At 51.3% G+C, this 15,506-nt stretch overlaps 1 protein-coding gene across 1 annotated transcript in view; it reads right to left on the reverse strand.

Annotated features, from left to right (window-relative positions):
- Window positions 1-341: 341 nt before the first annotated feature.
- Window positions 342-15,506, reverse strand: part of MN1 (MN1 proto-oncogene, transcriptional regulator) — an 85,349-nt gene continuing 70,184 nt past the window's right edge. Inside the window, exon 2 of the mRNA XM_071572045.1 lies at window positions 342-753. Within this exon, the coding sequence (XP_071428146.1) occupies window positions 587-753 (167 nt within the window). The 3' untranslated portion in view covers window positions 342-586. The remainder of the gene's footprint in view (window positions 754-15,506) is intronic.

Below are 15,506 nucleotides of genomic sequence, written 5' to 3' on the forward strand. Positions count from 1 at the left end.
TTACTGAAAATGCCCAGACCTTGTGCTGCACCCAGTGGTAGTGCCTTTTGGCCAAGGCCTAGGAGGGAAGGATGCTTGAGGGAAGATAAGCAATTAGTGATACCACTCCTTGGATAGAACTAACTACTTGCTTTTTGTGAAGTCATCTTCTCACTGTCAGAGGCCACACATGCCCTTCTGCCCTGCTAAACAGGAAATAAACACATAAGCATGAGTGTGGAGTGCATGAGGAAGAGAAGGCCACAGTGCTGGTACAAAAGCCCCTGGAGACAAATTCTTGCTCTTTCATGCCCTCAGACTAACAGCCCTCAGATCTCTGGACAAGAGGGCTGAAACCCTGCACAAGGCTCTGCTGTGCCTGGAAAAAACTCTGCACAGGGCACATGGCATTTCAGTTCCCTGTTTCAGTTTATGGGAGCACAGGTCATTTGTTCCCTCCACAGCACAGGCCTACTTTCTCTGGTCAAGGGGCTGATGCTGGCCTGGGAAAAGCCTCTCCACCAGCATGACCGTGGTGCACCTGCCTGTGGGCAGAGGCCAGCTGAAGCTTGTACCAGATGTAGCAGGCACTGGCCATGGCACTCCTTTAGGTGCAGGTCAGCGCCACTGCCAGAGAGCCTGCCCAGGGCAGCAGCTCTGAGCTGGACACTGCCCAGCCTGGCAGTGAGAGATGGTCCTTGGCATCCAGGAGACAGTCAGCAGCAGGGCAGGTGTGATGCTGTATGGGGGCACCATCAGAGCAGGAATCACCGTCTGCAAGGGATGGAGAGAAGACGGGATTAGCAGAAGTCAGCAACAGGTATGGAAGCCCAGCTCCCAGCTCCTTCTGGCTCAGACCCCATCCCTCCTTGGCTGGGAGAGACTGATGTTATGCAGCCCTGGGCATTTTTCCATGAGAAAAATATCTGACCATAGCCCCTTGCAGGGGGTGGGGACCAACCCCCAGGCCATGCTGGGATCCTCAGTGTGCACAACAACAGAGCAGTACTCAGAGCAGATGAGCACAGCTCTCCTGTCGCCATCAACAGCTCTGTGCCAGCTCTGCCAGAGCGCACCATCAAAACTCAATGATGCACTTGAGTTACATAAAGATCCGACTCACAGAGAAGAGGCTCTTGACGTTTCCCTACAGCAGGCTTTTAGGAATGCTAAAACCACAGATGGAAAGTGTATGGGAAGGTAAAGTCAGGCATCAGAGCTCTCCAACACAGTTAAACTAAAACTGCTGAAAAAATGGACAAGGAAACACCCAAGGTCACACACTGCAACCAAAGAATCCTCGACGCTGTTTAGAGATGGCAAATGTGCACTACACACCATGTGTAACTTCACTTTCCAACCAGCATGTGTGTGTGGGCACACACCAATTATAATGTACATAAAACACTACAGAGAGATATATTGAAGTCATCTTCATGTGCACATAAAGCAAGCATTCAAGGCAACACACTTCTGCTGGTCAGTTCAAAGCACTGAACCAGGAGAGATCCTTAAGACCAGCAGAGCTCTCTTAAATCATTGTCTCTCACACCCGAACAAGTACACCCCAATCCCTATTTTTTTCCCTCTGAATACCAACCTTGCTCCTGCCTGAGCTGTTAGGATTTGCCTTGCTGCTGCTGGGGCTGTGATGCACACCGTTTACCTGGTTAAAGTGCCCTCGAAGGATAGCAGGGTGAGGAAGTGGGTTACAGAGCTGCACCTGCCCTTCTCTAGACGGTTCCCTGCAGATCTCCATTCACAGCTTCACTCGGGACAGCTCACTTAGAATGAGCTGAAAGTCAAAGCATCACTCTTACTCAGGGAGTTTCCTGGTGTATTCCATAACTCGGGCTCACAAACACAATCCTTCCCCCATCGGCTGCCGTCGTTGCCCACAACAAAGGAGTCTGCGAGCAAAGGAAAGGGTTAACCCCCATGCAGTCATCACTTGGAGTCCTGGAGGTCTGAGAGCTGCCAAATCCTGAAAAATGGCCACCAGGCAGGCAAGCTGCTGAGAATCATCAGAATAAGATTGGAAGGTGTCCACATCAATCAATCACTTGTTGACAGATGACTGGAAGCCCCCACTGTGCCCGTGGACAGCTGACCAACTCTCGGCTTAACCTGGAGTCTAACATTAGCCTGTTTGCTTCGTGTGGGTGGCTGCTGCGTTATGACCTTAATAGTCAATCAATCTTGCAACGAACAGTTTGTCTGGCAGAAACATTCATTATCCATCCTATTCATGCATTGAAAAGCTTTATCTTCAAAAACTCTGCGTCACTTAGGGAGGAATAACAGAACCCAGAGCAAGCAAATAGGCACAGCCCCAGTTCCTAGGGGGACTCGGGATGTTGGGGCCAAGCTCCCACACCCACTGCAGCCCCAGACCCGGGGGCACTCAGGGCAGGGTTTGGCCTCCCTTTTATTCCTGGTATCTATTCAGGCAGCTTAGAGGCTGCTGCTCTTGCACCAGCAACTGCTGGAATCCATGCCAAGAGGAAGACGAGGGGGAGAGATATAAAAGGACAACAAACACACATCAATTAAACCTTGCAAGCTGTTAGTCACACTAGTTAATAAGTTCTTTCTATCTGTAAAGTGCTCTTAGTGACAAATCCTTTAACTGGCACTCAGAGCGTTATTATGGCTTTCAAGATGCCTCTGTCTTTCATGTGCAGCTTCTAGTACACATGTGAGTGCTCCCCGTTGCGAAGTCTGTTTACACTAGTTGTGAGAAGACATCATCAAAGCAAACTGAAAGCAACACTAAATGCTTGAGAAAAACAGAATTTATTCACTGCTGCCTGCTCTGAAATTGCCTTTCCGTTAACAAACCACTGCAAACCGCGGCAGCAGCAGGAGGTGCCGGGGAGCGGGGCTGGCACAGCAGCTTTCGGCCTCTCCGGGCACTGCCACCAGCACCCAGCCCCCAGCACCAGGCAGGGACCCGAGCCCACTCTCCCGGGCTGCCACATGGCAGTCACACTCAGCAGTGAGGAGGCGGAGCTGTGCCTTCTGTGGCCAGGGGTGGTCTGTGTACCCAAGCTGTGCCCAGCACAGGACAAGGGCAGCCCCTGTGCCTGGGAACTGGGGCAATGCCTTGACAGCCACCTGCCATCACTCCTCTGGGCCTTCCCTGTGCCACAGGGCACCCAGAGGATGGTGCAGGCTTTCTCCAGGGAGCTAAAACCAGACAGAGCTTTGAGCAAAGTGAAGGAAGAAGAGGCACCACATTCAGAAGAGATGGTCCCACCTTGCTAGCCACCCCACAGCAGCCAGCACATGGTGAATACCAGCAGATGCCCCATGGGCCAGGCTGCAGGAGCCCCTTCATTACTGGCTGGTCCTTGTTCAGGAGAGGAGCGACAAGAAGGTGGCTCCAACAACAACTGCAGTACACAAAACCTGACCAACATCTCAGGAGAGCAGTATGGGACATGCAACAGTGGGTGAATGCACCATCACTGGGGAGCCCGGGGACCCCTGCCTGGGGCCAGCAGCTGCACAGACCACAGCCATGGGACATTGTAGGGAAACCATCTTCTCCTTACTCAAAGTCAAACCAATTAGGGCCCTGCAATGCTAGATTAGAAAAGAGACAGTTAATTGGAGAGCATCCATAATCCTTCACACTCAGGCTGCCAGAGCAGCCGCAAGTCAGCAAGGCTTGCCCGGACTGACTGAACAGTAACTCCTGTGAAGAAGCAAGTTATGTTTCTACAAACTCTCTTCCATGCAAACTAAGCTATTAATCACCTTAATAAACATTAATGTGTAATAATGGTCATTCATTAAGTTCAGGAAATACAGGCCCCAAAGGATTGATTTCATGGTTTCAGTACCTGGGGTGCTCACAACACAGCACCTGTGCTCCCTGTGCACAGCAGGTTCTGGGCCGGCGGCTGCCTGTGCCATGCTGCTCACCCAGCACCCAGCAGCAGCACAGCCTTGCTCCAGGAGCAGGCAGCAAGAGCCAGTACTGCCATATTATGACCTTCTGGGTGTGCAGAGAGAACAGCCTGCTCTGCCAGCCATCGCAGCTCCCTGTGTGCTGAGTGTTCAGTGCCTCGCTCCACCCGGTGCCCATCTATGCAGCTCCTCTGGCAGTGTGGCCCAGCATGGAGGGGGCCATGCCACTGGGGAGCAGAGTGGCAGCAGCAGCATTTAGGGGGTCACCAGGCTATCAGTTGCAGGTGATGGCGTTAGATCTGCTGCCCCAGAAGGTCCTCAGTGCAGCCTCCGGCTGGCTCAGAGCTTCACGGACGGTGTCAAGTGGCAAGTTTCTGGATTCTGACCTTGTTGGAATTTGCTGCTGGTGGGGACACACCAGTCCATAAAGTTCCCATTAGTGTAAAAGCAGATGTAAGCACTTTGCTGGCAGAGCTCAGCAGCAGGGAAGCCTGCAGTTGATCAGTTCTGCCTCACTGGTCATTGCAGTCAACAGGAATTACTGCAGAGAGTTCCTGTGCCCCTGTCCCAAAGCCCACTCCTCCCAAAAGGATGGTTTAAACAAGCCAGCCAAGCTCAGGCACCGCTCCAGGATAACGTGGTAAATCAGTATGATGTGTGCTGAGGAGAGCTGGTCCCAGCCAAGAACAGCCAGAAGGAAAGCAGTGTGGATTTGTTACTGTAAAGAACAAATCTAACCATGGGGACTTGTCGCTGCTGCTCCCACGAGGAGCCTGTGACTCCAGGGCCTTTCTGCTGAGTGACACAGTGCAAGACTGAGGGGCACACGAGTGACAGCTGGGACTGGCCTTTGCTACCAGCTCCCACAAGGACACCTGCACCCCTGGGTTGTCACAGCCAGAGAGCAGCACCTGCCCCTTCCCACAGCACCAAAGAGACAAGGGGATGACCAAGCCCCCAGATGCCACTCTGGGCTGGGAACCTGAGTGCGGCCCCCCAGTCCCCTATGGTGTTTGTGGGCCACAGTGCTCAGTCCTAGGGAGGGAAAAAGGCAGCAGTAGAGGCCACGGTGCCTGCTGTGGCCAGTGGAGTGGGATTACCCGTCCTATGGGTGCCAGGGCGGGCAGCGCGCCCTCCTCCCCCCTCCTGTGCTTCTCTCCACCGCCTTGCACTGAGAACTGGCACCAGCTGACCTGGTTTCAGCCAGTTTGCCTTCATGATTAACACTCTCCAGGCCCATGCTCACTCTGTTATTCTCACCAAATTAAAGAGCAGTCCTGGATCCTCGTTAGATTTGCTCACATTTGAGCAGTGTCATGTGGTCAGTAGCCCATGGCAATACACTAAATTAAAGGCCTAATGCAGAATCCACCTACGAGCCTGACAACTAATGAATCGAGGGCTTCAGGCCCCAGAGGAGCTGTGCTGGGATGAAGCCACTTCACACCGAGCCAGAGCAGAAGTGCAGTCCCTGGGCTGTCATTCAGAAATAAAGAGTTGTTTAATTTTATTCACCACAGGACACAGAAACAACAGCATCTCTGTAACTAATGCTGGTTTACCGGGGAGCCAGGCAGCAAGAAGCCCTCTCAGCACAGGTCCCCAGGGCACGGCAGCTCCCACCCGCGCACCAGACGTGCTGCAAATGAACTCAGGCTTGGGTTTGATGGACCGGGTGTGAGTGCCCAGCAGGGGCACGCTGACTTTCTCACGTTTGGTCAAAATGAATACCTCCACCCATCCCTCCAAACCATGCTGGTGCTTCAGACTGCACAGCTCAGCCCCCTCATGAGCCCCCAGCTCTTCTTCTGTGCTCTGAAGGGCCCAGGAGAGCACAGCTGCCCACCCCGCAGCACCCAGCCCTCATGATAGGTGCGGATGTCCACAGGCACTGGCCAACAGCCACTGGCCTATACACAAGAACCACAGAGACTGTGGCTCCCACACTGTGCTGTTAGCCCCCTCTCCCCATGCCCAGCAAGCACTGGATGTAAGCTCTGGGGCCAGTGCCCCAGCCATCAGTTTTGCCCTGAAGCATCTCAAGATGGAGCTGGAGCTTGGAAAGGTTCAGCCTGTTGCATCAGAGAGTTCCAGCCCTGCAAAGGTCAGGACTCTTTTGGCAAGAAACTGTTTTCTGAAGCCTTCCCCTTGCCCAGGTCCCTGCTCTCGGCCACAGGTTTGCACACCCATGCACACACACTCCTCCCTCATCTACACACCCCCCTCGTGTACACACACCTTATGAACATACACATGCACTCCACTCCAGTGTTCATGACAGGAGACACACAATGCCACACTGCTGCTCAGAGGCAGCACACATGTGCCACAAATGGTGCCATGGCTGTGCAGCACTGCTGAGGCACAGTGAGCTGAGAGGATTGTAATGTCAGGGTCAGGGGCACTTGTTCAGTCCCCCTCCCAGTGAACAGCCAAGTGAGCCCAGGGCAAAACCAGTGGTGGTGGACACCTCCTCTTCCTGGCTGACCCTTTGGTCCCCACTGCACACCAGCCTGGACCTCTGTGGAGCCCCACAGGCAGACAGCCTTGGGACAGCAGCGTCCCCAGAGCCCTGCTCAGCTGCAGCTGCTGCTCCTCTGGAAGGGGGACACCAGGGAGCAGCCATGGTTGGACCCAGCTGTTTGCCAAGTGCTGAGCAGTTGCTGATGTCCAGGGATGCACACATGGGTGGCTGTGCTTCAGGCTCCTCTCTGACAACAGCCTCTGTCTGTATGACACACGTGTGCACATACGGGCCCAGGAAAACTTTGGACCTAAATGCTGTCAACACTTGGACAACATTGTTGTTATACCAGTTAATAATTTGTTGTGTTGCTACTTAATTGGGAATCAATACAGTGCTTATGTTTAATTACATTTCCCAGTCGGTCTGTTTTTCTCTCTACAGAAATTAGAGACTTTGTATTTAGGATTCGGAGAGCACCGAGACTGCCCTAGGAGAAAGAGCCACTTACAGAAACAGACAAGTTAGCAGGATTGTTACTAACTATAAACTACTCACCCAAAGAAAGGTCAGTACCACACTTAACCCTTTCTCATCTGCCAATTATTCAGCTCATCCAACAAAATAATGAACAAGTATTCACACAAGTGTTTGTGCACACACACATGTGTGTGATCAGGTGTGTGATCAGGTGTGTCTGGCATAGCTGAAGGAAGCCCCATGACAAAAATTTTTGCAAAATCCAGACAGGGTAACTCAGTGCACAAGTGACTGACAAATCCTCTCCTCTGGCAGCAGCGTCTCATCACCAAGGGAAGGGGCAGCTGCCCACCATGACTCCCTCCAGGTACCGAGGAGTTGCCAGCTGCATGCAGTGGCACTGCTGGGGGCAGAGATGCAGGTTGGAGCAGGGGATGAATGTAGGGATATAAATAACAATGTCCTGCACTGTCTCAGAGGTAGCTGTGTGGGAACCCTTGCAATTACATGCTTGTAAATGGCAACCTTTACATGTGCTTGACTCATGACATGTTTGCACTCTTCATCTCTGGAGGGCTCCCAGGGTTGCTCAGTGGAGCTGCCTCCCACTATCATGCTGATACCCCTGCTGCCTCACCAAGGCCACCTAACCAGGACACATGGCACTGGGGTATCTCACCTCCTCTGTGCCCACCCCTCATGCCTCTGCTCCAGCTGGGAGCCCAGGCAAGCCCTCTGGCCAGGTGTGCCATCATCCACTGTGTCTTTCAGATGGACACAGTCATGGACCAGAGCCTCCCTCCTCATCTCCAAAGCATAGGCAGACCCATGGTTCAAGAAGAAAGCAAGGTGTTGCCTGTTTGGGCTGGTCTGTAATGCTCCAGCACAGCCCTATGAGGAGCTGCCCCAGAAAGCACCACACTGCAAACACAGGACACCCAAATCCTTGCCCTTTAGGAGATAGAAGAATGCTCCCAGTGACCCTCTGAAATACCATAATGGGCACTCTCCCAGCACGTGGCTGGGTGGTGCAGATGGGAGCAGCCAGCCAGGACGGGGAAGGGAGGAGGGTGACAAACACGGTGACAGGACCAGCCAGGCACGGGGATCACTCCCCTCTCCTCTCTGCAGCTGGGATCAATCCATCCACCCATCCCAGTACATGAGGACGGTGGAGCAGGGAGGAGCACTTAAGGCTGAGATCTGTTTATTTGATGCCAGTGCACAGCTCACCCTTCCCTCATTTCTCCATCTGGACGAGGCATGACAACTTCTCTAAAGCCATCTTTTCATCCCTAAATCAAGAGCTGAATTTTAGCATTATTTTTTTTCCTAGACAGTCTTCAATCTCATTAATTTTAAGACACTCCAAGCTCTCTTTAGCAGTCCCTAACATAATTCTCCTCCTAACTTAAGATACACGATACTAGATAGAAGTAGCCAATCCCATTTATAATTGTATATATGACCAGCAATTCAAATTCACTTCTCTTGATTTAATGCCCTATTTGTATTCTATCAATAAATGGAGTTCTCAGGACCATACTTAAATGGAAACAGCACTATGCTCTGATAGCCAAAGCCAGCAAAAAAATTTCATCACTGAACCAAAATGTCTTGTAGTATATGATTCCTTGACTTATTGTTCTCTCCTCTTCACTGCACTTGAATATTAACTGTTGTATTAATAGCTCACTCTTAATTATCCATGAGTAATGTACTACAACCAGAAAATTAATGGAGGGAAGCACCACAAAAATGGAAAAGAATTCTCCCTATCCCAAATACATTTTCAAGCAGACTGTGAGAGGAAAGAGATCTCTGCCTTGAATACAGCCATAGAAGAGGCTAGTGTTCAGGAGGGTCCATCACTGAACCCCTGTGATGGGTGCTTGTCCCGCTGCATCCTCTTTGCCACAGGAGGGAGGTTACAAGCAGCGGTCCAATAATGCTCCCAGAGAGCTGGGGTGGTCTGGAGAGGGCCAGCAAGGCCAGCCAGTAACTTGGTCCTGCAGCCCAAGATGAAGGAGACGAGTCTGACCAGACTGAGAAATTTTCAATTGTTAAGGAAGACTTTACCATAAACACATAATTCAGCTCCAGACTTCACTGCAGCAGGAATCTGAACTTGAAAAGGCTGACAAAGGACAGGGTGTTTCTATGGATAACATGGATTCTGAGAGCTAACCGTTACAGCTGACAGACACCCGAGAGGGAGGACCTCTCGTCTCTGCCAGGACATTTCCCCTCCCCAGGACCCTGCAGGAAAGTGCTGCCCCACGATGCCATGAGACAGTGTCCCTGCAAGGAGCTGAGACCGGGGACAGTGCCATCATGGCTCCTGCAAGGAGCTGCACAGGCAGGGCCACGCAGCATCCACCTCCACGGGTGTGATCCCAGGGCTCCTCAGAACAGTGGAATGGTGAGGTGCCTAATTAAATATGTGCCTCCCAGTGCTGGAGCCCTGCAGCAGCCATGAATTATGCAGCGGCTCACTTACATGTCAGCAGGATCACAATATTGATGAGCTATCCTGGGTGTAATCTGATAAAAAACAAAATAAACTCAGCAAAAATTGAGTGTAATATGATCCTTTCCTTTCAATAAACCACTTGCAGCTCAACACTGGGAATGTTTCCTCAGGCTCCCTGCTCACCTCAGGCAGCCCAGCCCAGCCCAGCGGTTCCTCAATAAGGCCTCGGAGCAGCAGCGGCACCAGCAGAATTCACCTACACCTGCGAGGAGACTGCCATGCTTTATGGAATCAGAAACTGGTGCACTCCACAGCACCAGTGCATTCCACAAAGTCTGCGTTTCAGCATTTAGATTAATATTGAAGACAGAGAGGAAGAAGTTGCCATGTCTCACACTGACTCCCTCCTCTCTGTCTGAGCCAATGACGGATGACAGAGCACAACTCCCACTCGGAAAGGCTTTCCAGTGCTCACACAGACCCAGGTCCGACTCTGGCTCCCATGACAAGCCAACTGCTTTATAATCCTGTCCTGGATGCTTTCTGTACCCTGGGAACAGCCAGCTATGCAGGCTCCCACTCTCAGCCAAAACACATCCCACAAGAAACACCTCAAGGAACGGGGAGATGCTTTTGGCTACATTTGGTCACTGGACCCACACAGAAGGTTGAGGGCTGCAAGATGAGGACAGAGGACACTGCTCCCTGCCCCAGCACTTACCCACTGTAGCAGGGACTGGTTCTGTTCACCCTGAATTCAGTGAGAACTTCAGAGAGCCCAAAGGGAGGCACTGCCCACCTGCACAGCTGCTCACAGAGCACCCCCATTCTACACAGAGGCAGAGGTGATAAACGGCAAGCAAAGTGACTGTCCCCACCTTGAGGACATGCACCAGACCCTCCTCAGCAGTCTCAATCACAGTGTCCCTGTCCCATCAGCTGCAGGGACATAAGGAGGGCGATCACTTCATTGACAAGAAACAAGCAGCAGATGAAGACATGGAAGTTACACAGACTCCAGAGCCTGCTGGACACTGCCAGGGGCTGGGGGCCCTGTGGCTTCCCATAAACCCCTCCCAGCAGAAGAGGTGACCATGAGAGGCTTGTTTGACGTTCTTCTGAGGGACATTCACAAGAACATCCATCTAGTTTGAGCACAAGAACAAAACTTTGAAAGCAGAGCACTGCTGGTTTTCTTTTAAAATAATATTTCAAATCCATAGTGATGTAAAGAGAGAAGAACACAAAGACTGAGAAAGACAAACTGGGGATCTGCCCAAAGTAGCCAAGAAATGGCAGAAAAAGATCAGTAAAAGTAATTACTTCGATGAATGCAATAACCTCAGTATCTAAATGAGCACCCAGCTCCCAGCTCTGCTGCCCCCGTCTCCCTAGACCACTCTCTAGCCCATGGGAGGACATTAGCAGGGTGAACCTCAGCTGGAATCCACCCCAAGAATGGAGGATGACAACACCACACAGTCAGCACCATGTGCTGAGCCAACTATAGGGAGCCCCAGGCTCTCCACAGCCACAAGCTCCTCCAGTTCCTGACATTGCATGAGGGGTCTAGATCCAGCCAGGTCCTTCTTTCCCCAAAGGCTACTCTCTCCTCATGCCCTGGGGGTCTACACTGGCCCGGCAGGTGCAGCTGTGGGGGCTCGAGCTGGCCCAGCACCATGCAAGGGTCTCCAGCCTCACTGATAAGCCTACAGGGAGGGACAGGAATGTTGCTGCCTGGAGATACCTCATTTCACAGATGTGTCTGTGTCCTGCACAAGAGAGAAACTTTCAGAGTTTTCTGCTTTTCAAATATTTTAATGCAAGCCATTTGGTGTCATAGTTTGAAAAAATGGGTACCAGCACAAGCTACATATGTATGAGCCACTGTCTCTCTATTAGTGTAAATACAAGAAGCAGAAAAGTACAGTCTAACTCCTAATCCATATGGTTATTCTAAATAGATTGCATGGTCTTAAACTTTGGCTTATTAGACTGGATCTTACATATGGAAAGAATTAAAATGCTGGATTTACAGTGCAGGCTAATCAGAACATGTTTAACTTACAATGGCCCAGCAAGCCCAGAGGGTTCCAGCTCCCAGACACCTGGCGCAGAGGTCGATCCTGCTCACACAACGAGAACTTCCCCAAAGGCTGGCGTTGTGAGGCTGCACTGTGGTGCAGGGCCTGGCAGGATCCAGCCTCCAGCACTCCAACAGAGCAGGCTGCAAGGAGGAAATACCTCATTTCCCATCAACTAGTCCATGCAAGCAGAGACAATAAGGCCAAGTGTGTGCTGAAGGCAGCACTCTGTGTTGCAATGCTGGCCAGCATGGGCTTCGCTGCTCTGACTCTTCCTATCTGAAAAAGCCATCAGCCTGCCTGCTCCTTCACTTAGAGTAAAAGGTCACTTCAGGGCTTTTAGGGTGTTTTTTTCACACAAAAGAATTATCTCAATTTTTTAAAAATACTTTGCCCTGAGATCACAAAAGCTGTTAAAAGTAAGGCATGATATCACTGTTAACGAAGCTGGAACTCACAGGAAGGTGGATATACATTATGTACTTTTGCTAACTCATTTCTGGACAAGGCCAGACTCATCCTGGGCATTTCAATACCTGCATTTCCACCACCACAGATGTAAATGCACTGAACGCACCCACCAGACACTCTTTTTGCAGCAGTTCAAGCCTTACCCCCTTTGTTTTCACATGGATTTATTTCACTGATGTTGTTTCCATATGAGTCAGTTGCCTTTTTATTGCTCCTCTACATACAGCTTTCTCAAAGTTGCTGAATTTCTAGACTTGGAGCTGTGACAAAAGAACACACTGACTTCCCCTTCCACACCACTCTGCTCCCACCACTGACACCTCCCCACAGGGAACAGTTCACATGTCTCAAGTTCACTTGTTTTCCCAGTGTTGCTTTTTTCCTATGAAAAGCTAAATTGTCTGATTACGAGCACATCTTTAAGTAAAAGGCTGCAGAAGAAGCATTCTGCTTCAGCTTCAACCCGGCTCCCTTTCCAAAGCTACATTTCCTTCAACTTTTGCATGAAAGGAAACTGTTTGTCCCCAGTCTGCACAAACGGGCACTCCTGAAACACCTCAGCCAGGCTGTCAGAAAACATCGTGGGCTTCATGGTGAGGTATTAACAGCTGATGGGAAAAAATCCATCTTAACCACCTGCCTGACACACACATCACGTGGGCTGAGGAAAAGCAGGGAAACTTCAGACCAATGGGTCACTACTTGCAAGCTCAGTACAAATGCACAGAGCCACTGGGCTTGGAAGAGCTGCTCTGCTCATACTGGAGGCTCTGCTGCAGCACCACAGAGCTTGAGGTCTGAGGAGAAGAGAGGAATGAGGAAGTTTCCACTGAGCACCCTTTACCTTGGTGCTCTGGAACATGCCTGCCACATGAGGTTATTATCACCATCCTATTTTTAAAATAAATAAATAAATAAAAATATGTGGCTGCTATTCCCTGGCATTGCTTTGCTAGGGGACAAAATTCAGACTGTTCAGAAGTGTCACTGGGGAAATCTTCTTAAAACTGTGTGGTTTTTTTCATTACTTTAACCACACTGAGGTAAAACTGGCCAGCCAGACAGTCCAAAAGGAACAGGAGAGGGTGCTGAGCAAAATATTGTCATTGATGTCACATGCATCCACAGCTCACCTGTGCTACGGCACAGCTCCAGCCCCAGTGCATTTGGGGTCTGGTTTTAATCACCACATCTGACAGCTACAGAAAACATCTGGAAACAGCACAGGGTGAAGGGAAGCTCCAAGGCAGAGTCACACTGGCAGGACCAGGGTCATCATGCCCTGCCTATGCTGCAGCCAGAAAACCACACTGAAAACCACACTGACCACAGCAGAAACCACCCGGCTCCTCCCCACAGGTCTCACAGCTCAGGAACTCCCACCCCAGGGACCAGGGGCAGACCTTGCCTGGAGCTGCCTCACCACAGGGAGGGTGACCAACATGAACCAGTATAAATCCAGCAAAGGAGATGTGGCTTGGAGAACTGGCACCCAGCCATGTCTCCAGCCCTCCTGGGCTCTCTGATCTGCCTCTGACTCTCTGCTGGCCCAGATGACAAACCCCAGACTCAGTCCCACACCAACCCCAGGGCTGGGTCCACATTATGATGCAACACTCAAGCTTCACTTTGTGTGCTGAAGCCAATGCAATGCCATCCTGCACTCAACATCACTGATCAACAACATTCCCCTTCCTGGAGTGCACCTTGGGGTCTGTGCAGAGCAGGAGGGAGAGTGTTTGAACAGCACAGGTGACACCTTAACAATTACATCAAGTGGCAAGTTAGTTATTAGTCCCCTTAACTGCCAGGAAACATCAGCTCCAGAGACCCAAGCGAGCATTCAGTGTCTTCTCAATTCTCTGGTGCCAAGACAAGTGATGCACGCTGACAAGCCAGAGGCAGCTGAGGAGCAGGATCACATCCCCCAGCCCACCCCTGCCCCTTCCTGCTCCCAACCCTGGCACAGGCCAGGGGTCACAGCCTGGGCTCACAGAAGGCCACATGATGGGCATCCAGCAGGCACTTGTAATCAGGAACAGAAGCCCTCCATGGAGCTGCAGGGGCTTGGCTGTGGGAGCAGCAGCCGCGCTGGCAGCACTCAGACACAGGGCAACTACCAGTCAGGTCCCAAGAGCACAGTTTCCCCACATGGTCCACACTGCCGGCCACAACACCAGAGCACCTTACCTGTGCTGAAACCATCATAAGATTCCACTGTCAAAAGATGCAGAGGAACTTGGAAAAGCTACAGATGAATAACCCTGCTCAAGCCACCCCCTTGGTACCAAGAGCAGTTCTGCAAAAACACACTTCACTGTGGCCTAACAGGTTCTTCCTCTCTCCAGTCTCTCATTACTGAGGACCAGGAAAAGAGAAGGAGCATGTTCTTATTTTGGTTTTTAAGAAAGTTATTAAATTGGGCTCAACTTTTCATGTTTCCCACAAAAATGTGCTCTGTCATCTCGTGCCTGTTCACCTATGCAAAGATGAGATGACATCTCTGACTAAAGGCCAATATTTCTGCACCTCCTTGTCCCTTTTAACAGGAAAATAATCCTGCAGAAACACTTGAAAAACAAATCGGTGTTGACATTCCTCATCTGTTAGGTTCAGTTTACAAAAGGAAAGAAATACTGCATTAGTATCTGATCTCCTCACCTTTCTGACACTGGAATAAAGAGGGAGGGGATTGGAAAAGATGATGCTGGACTAAGCAAGTCAGGAGAGCAGGTAGTGCTGGAGACTGGAGTCCCCAGCCCAGCAGGAAGGGCAGGGCTGAGGCAGCCCAAGCAGAGGGGAGCTGGGAGCCAAGAGCACCCAGGGAGCTGTGAGGAGCACAGGGAGTCCCAGGGAGCAGGAAGAGCTGTTTCTGCAGATGGGAGCAAGTGGAGTCTCGCCCCTTAGAAAGAGACCATACTGGCATTGCCAATGAGCCTCTCAGTCCAGGGAAGACCTGGGGCTCTGCCCTCAGGCTGCCATCAGTCCCTCCTCATGTGTGAGCCAATGTCCCCCCACATGTCTCATCCCTCCCCTGCAGCAGCCTTGTTCCAGCTCCATCCTTGCACCATTCTGAAGCCATTCAGTGCTGAGCAGCTTCTCACACTCACAAGGGACCACCCTGTCCTGCTCTAAATGCTCCTGAAGCACTCAGCCCACTTCCAGGTCCTGACCTGTACAGCCTGTGGGCAGGAAGAAGAGGGCTTCCTCAGCTCCCAGCACTGCCAGCAGCTCCCTTAGGTCTGAACATGGGGGATTTCACCAAATAAACCATGCTAACCCCAGCTCCTCTTCCCTGAGTGTAGGCTACCAGGAAACGAAACTGAGCTTTGTCTTCTGAACAGCCAGACACTCTTTCCATGAGAGTGCTCCCAACACAAGGCAGCTTGCCCTTTGGAGACAACACTTGGGTGACTTTCTACGTATGCAGGCACCAGATGGTCTCACTGCTCCCCCAGTATGGCTGGGCACAGCTCTGCTGCCGCCTCGCCAGGCACAAGTCCCTGCCTGCAGGAGGTGGGGGCACTCCAAGGAATTCACAGAAATATTTTCCCACCGGTAGCTGTCGGCCTGAGCTAATGCGACATGACACGTATCTCGCTACGAACAATGCGCTGACATTCAGAGCCTGTTCACCATG

Source organism: Pithys albifrons, chromosome 17, assembly GCF_047495875.1.
Source record: "Pithys albifrons albifrons isolate INPA30051 chromosome 17, PitAlb_v1, whole genome shotgun sequence".
In the NCBI taxonomy this organism is placed as follows: domain Eukaryota; kingdom Metazoa; phylum Chordata; class Aves; order Passeriformes; family Thamnophilidae; genus Pithys; species Pithys albifrons.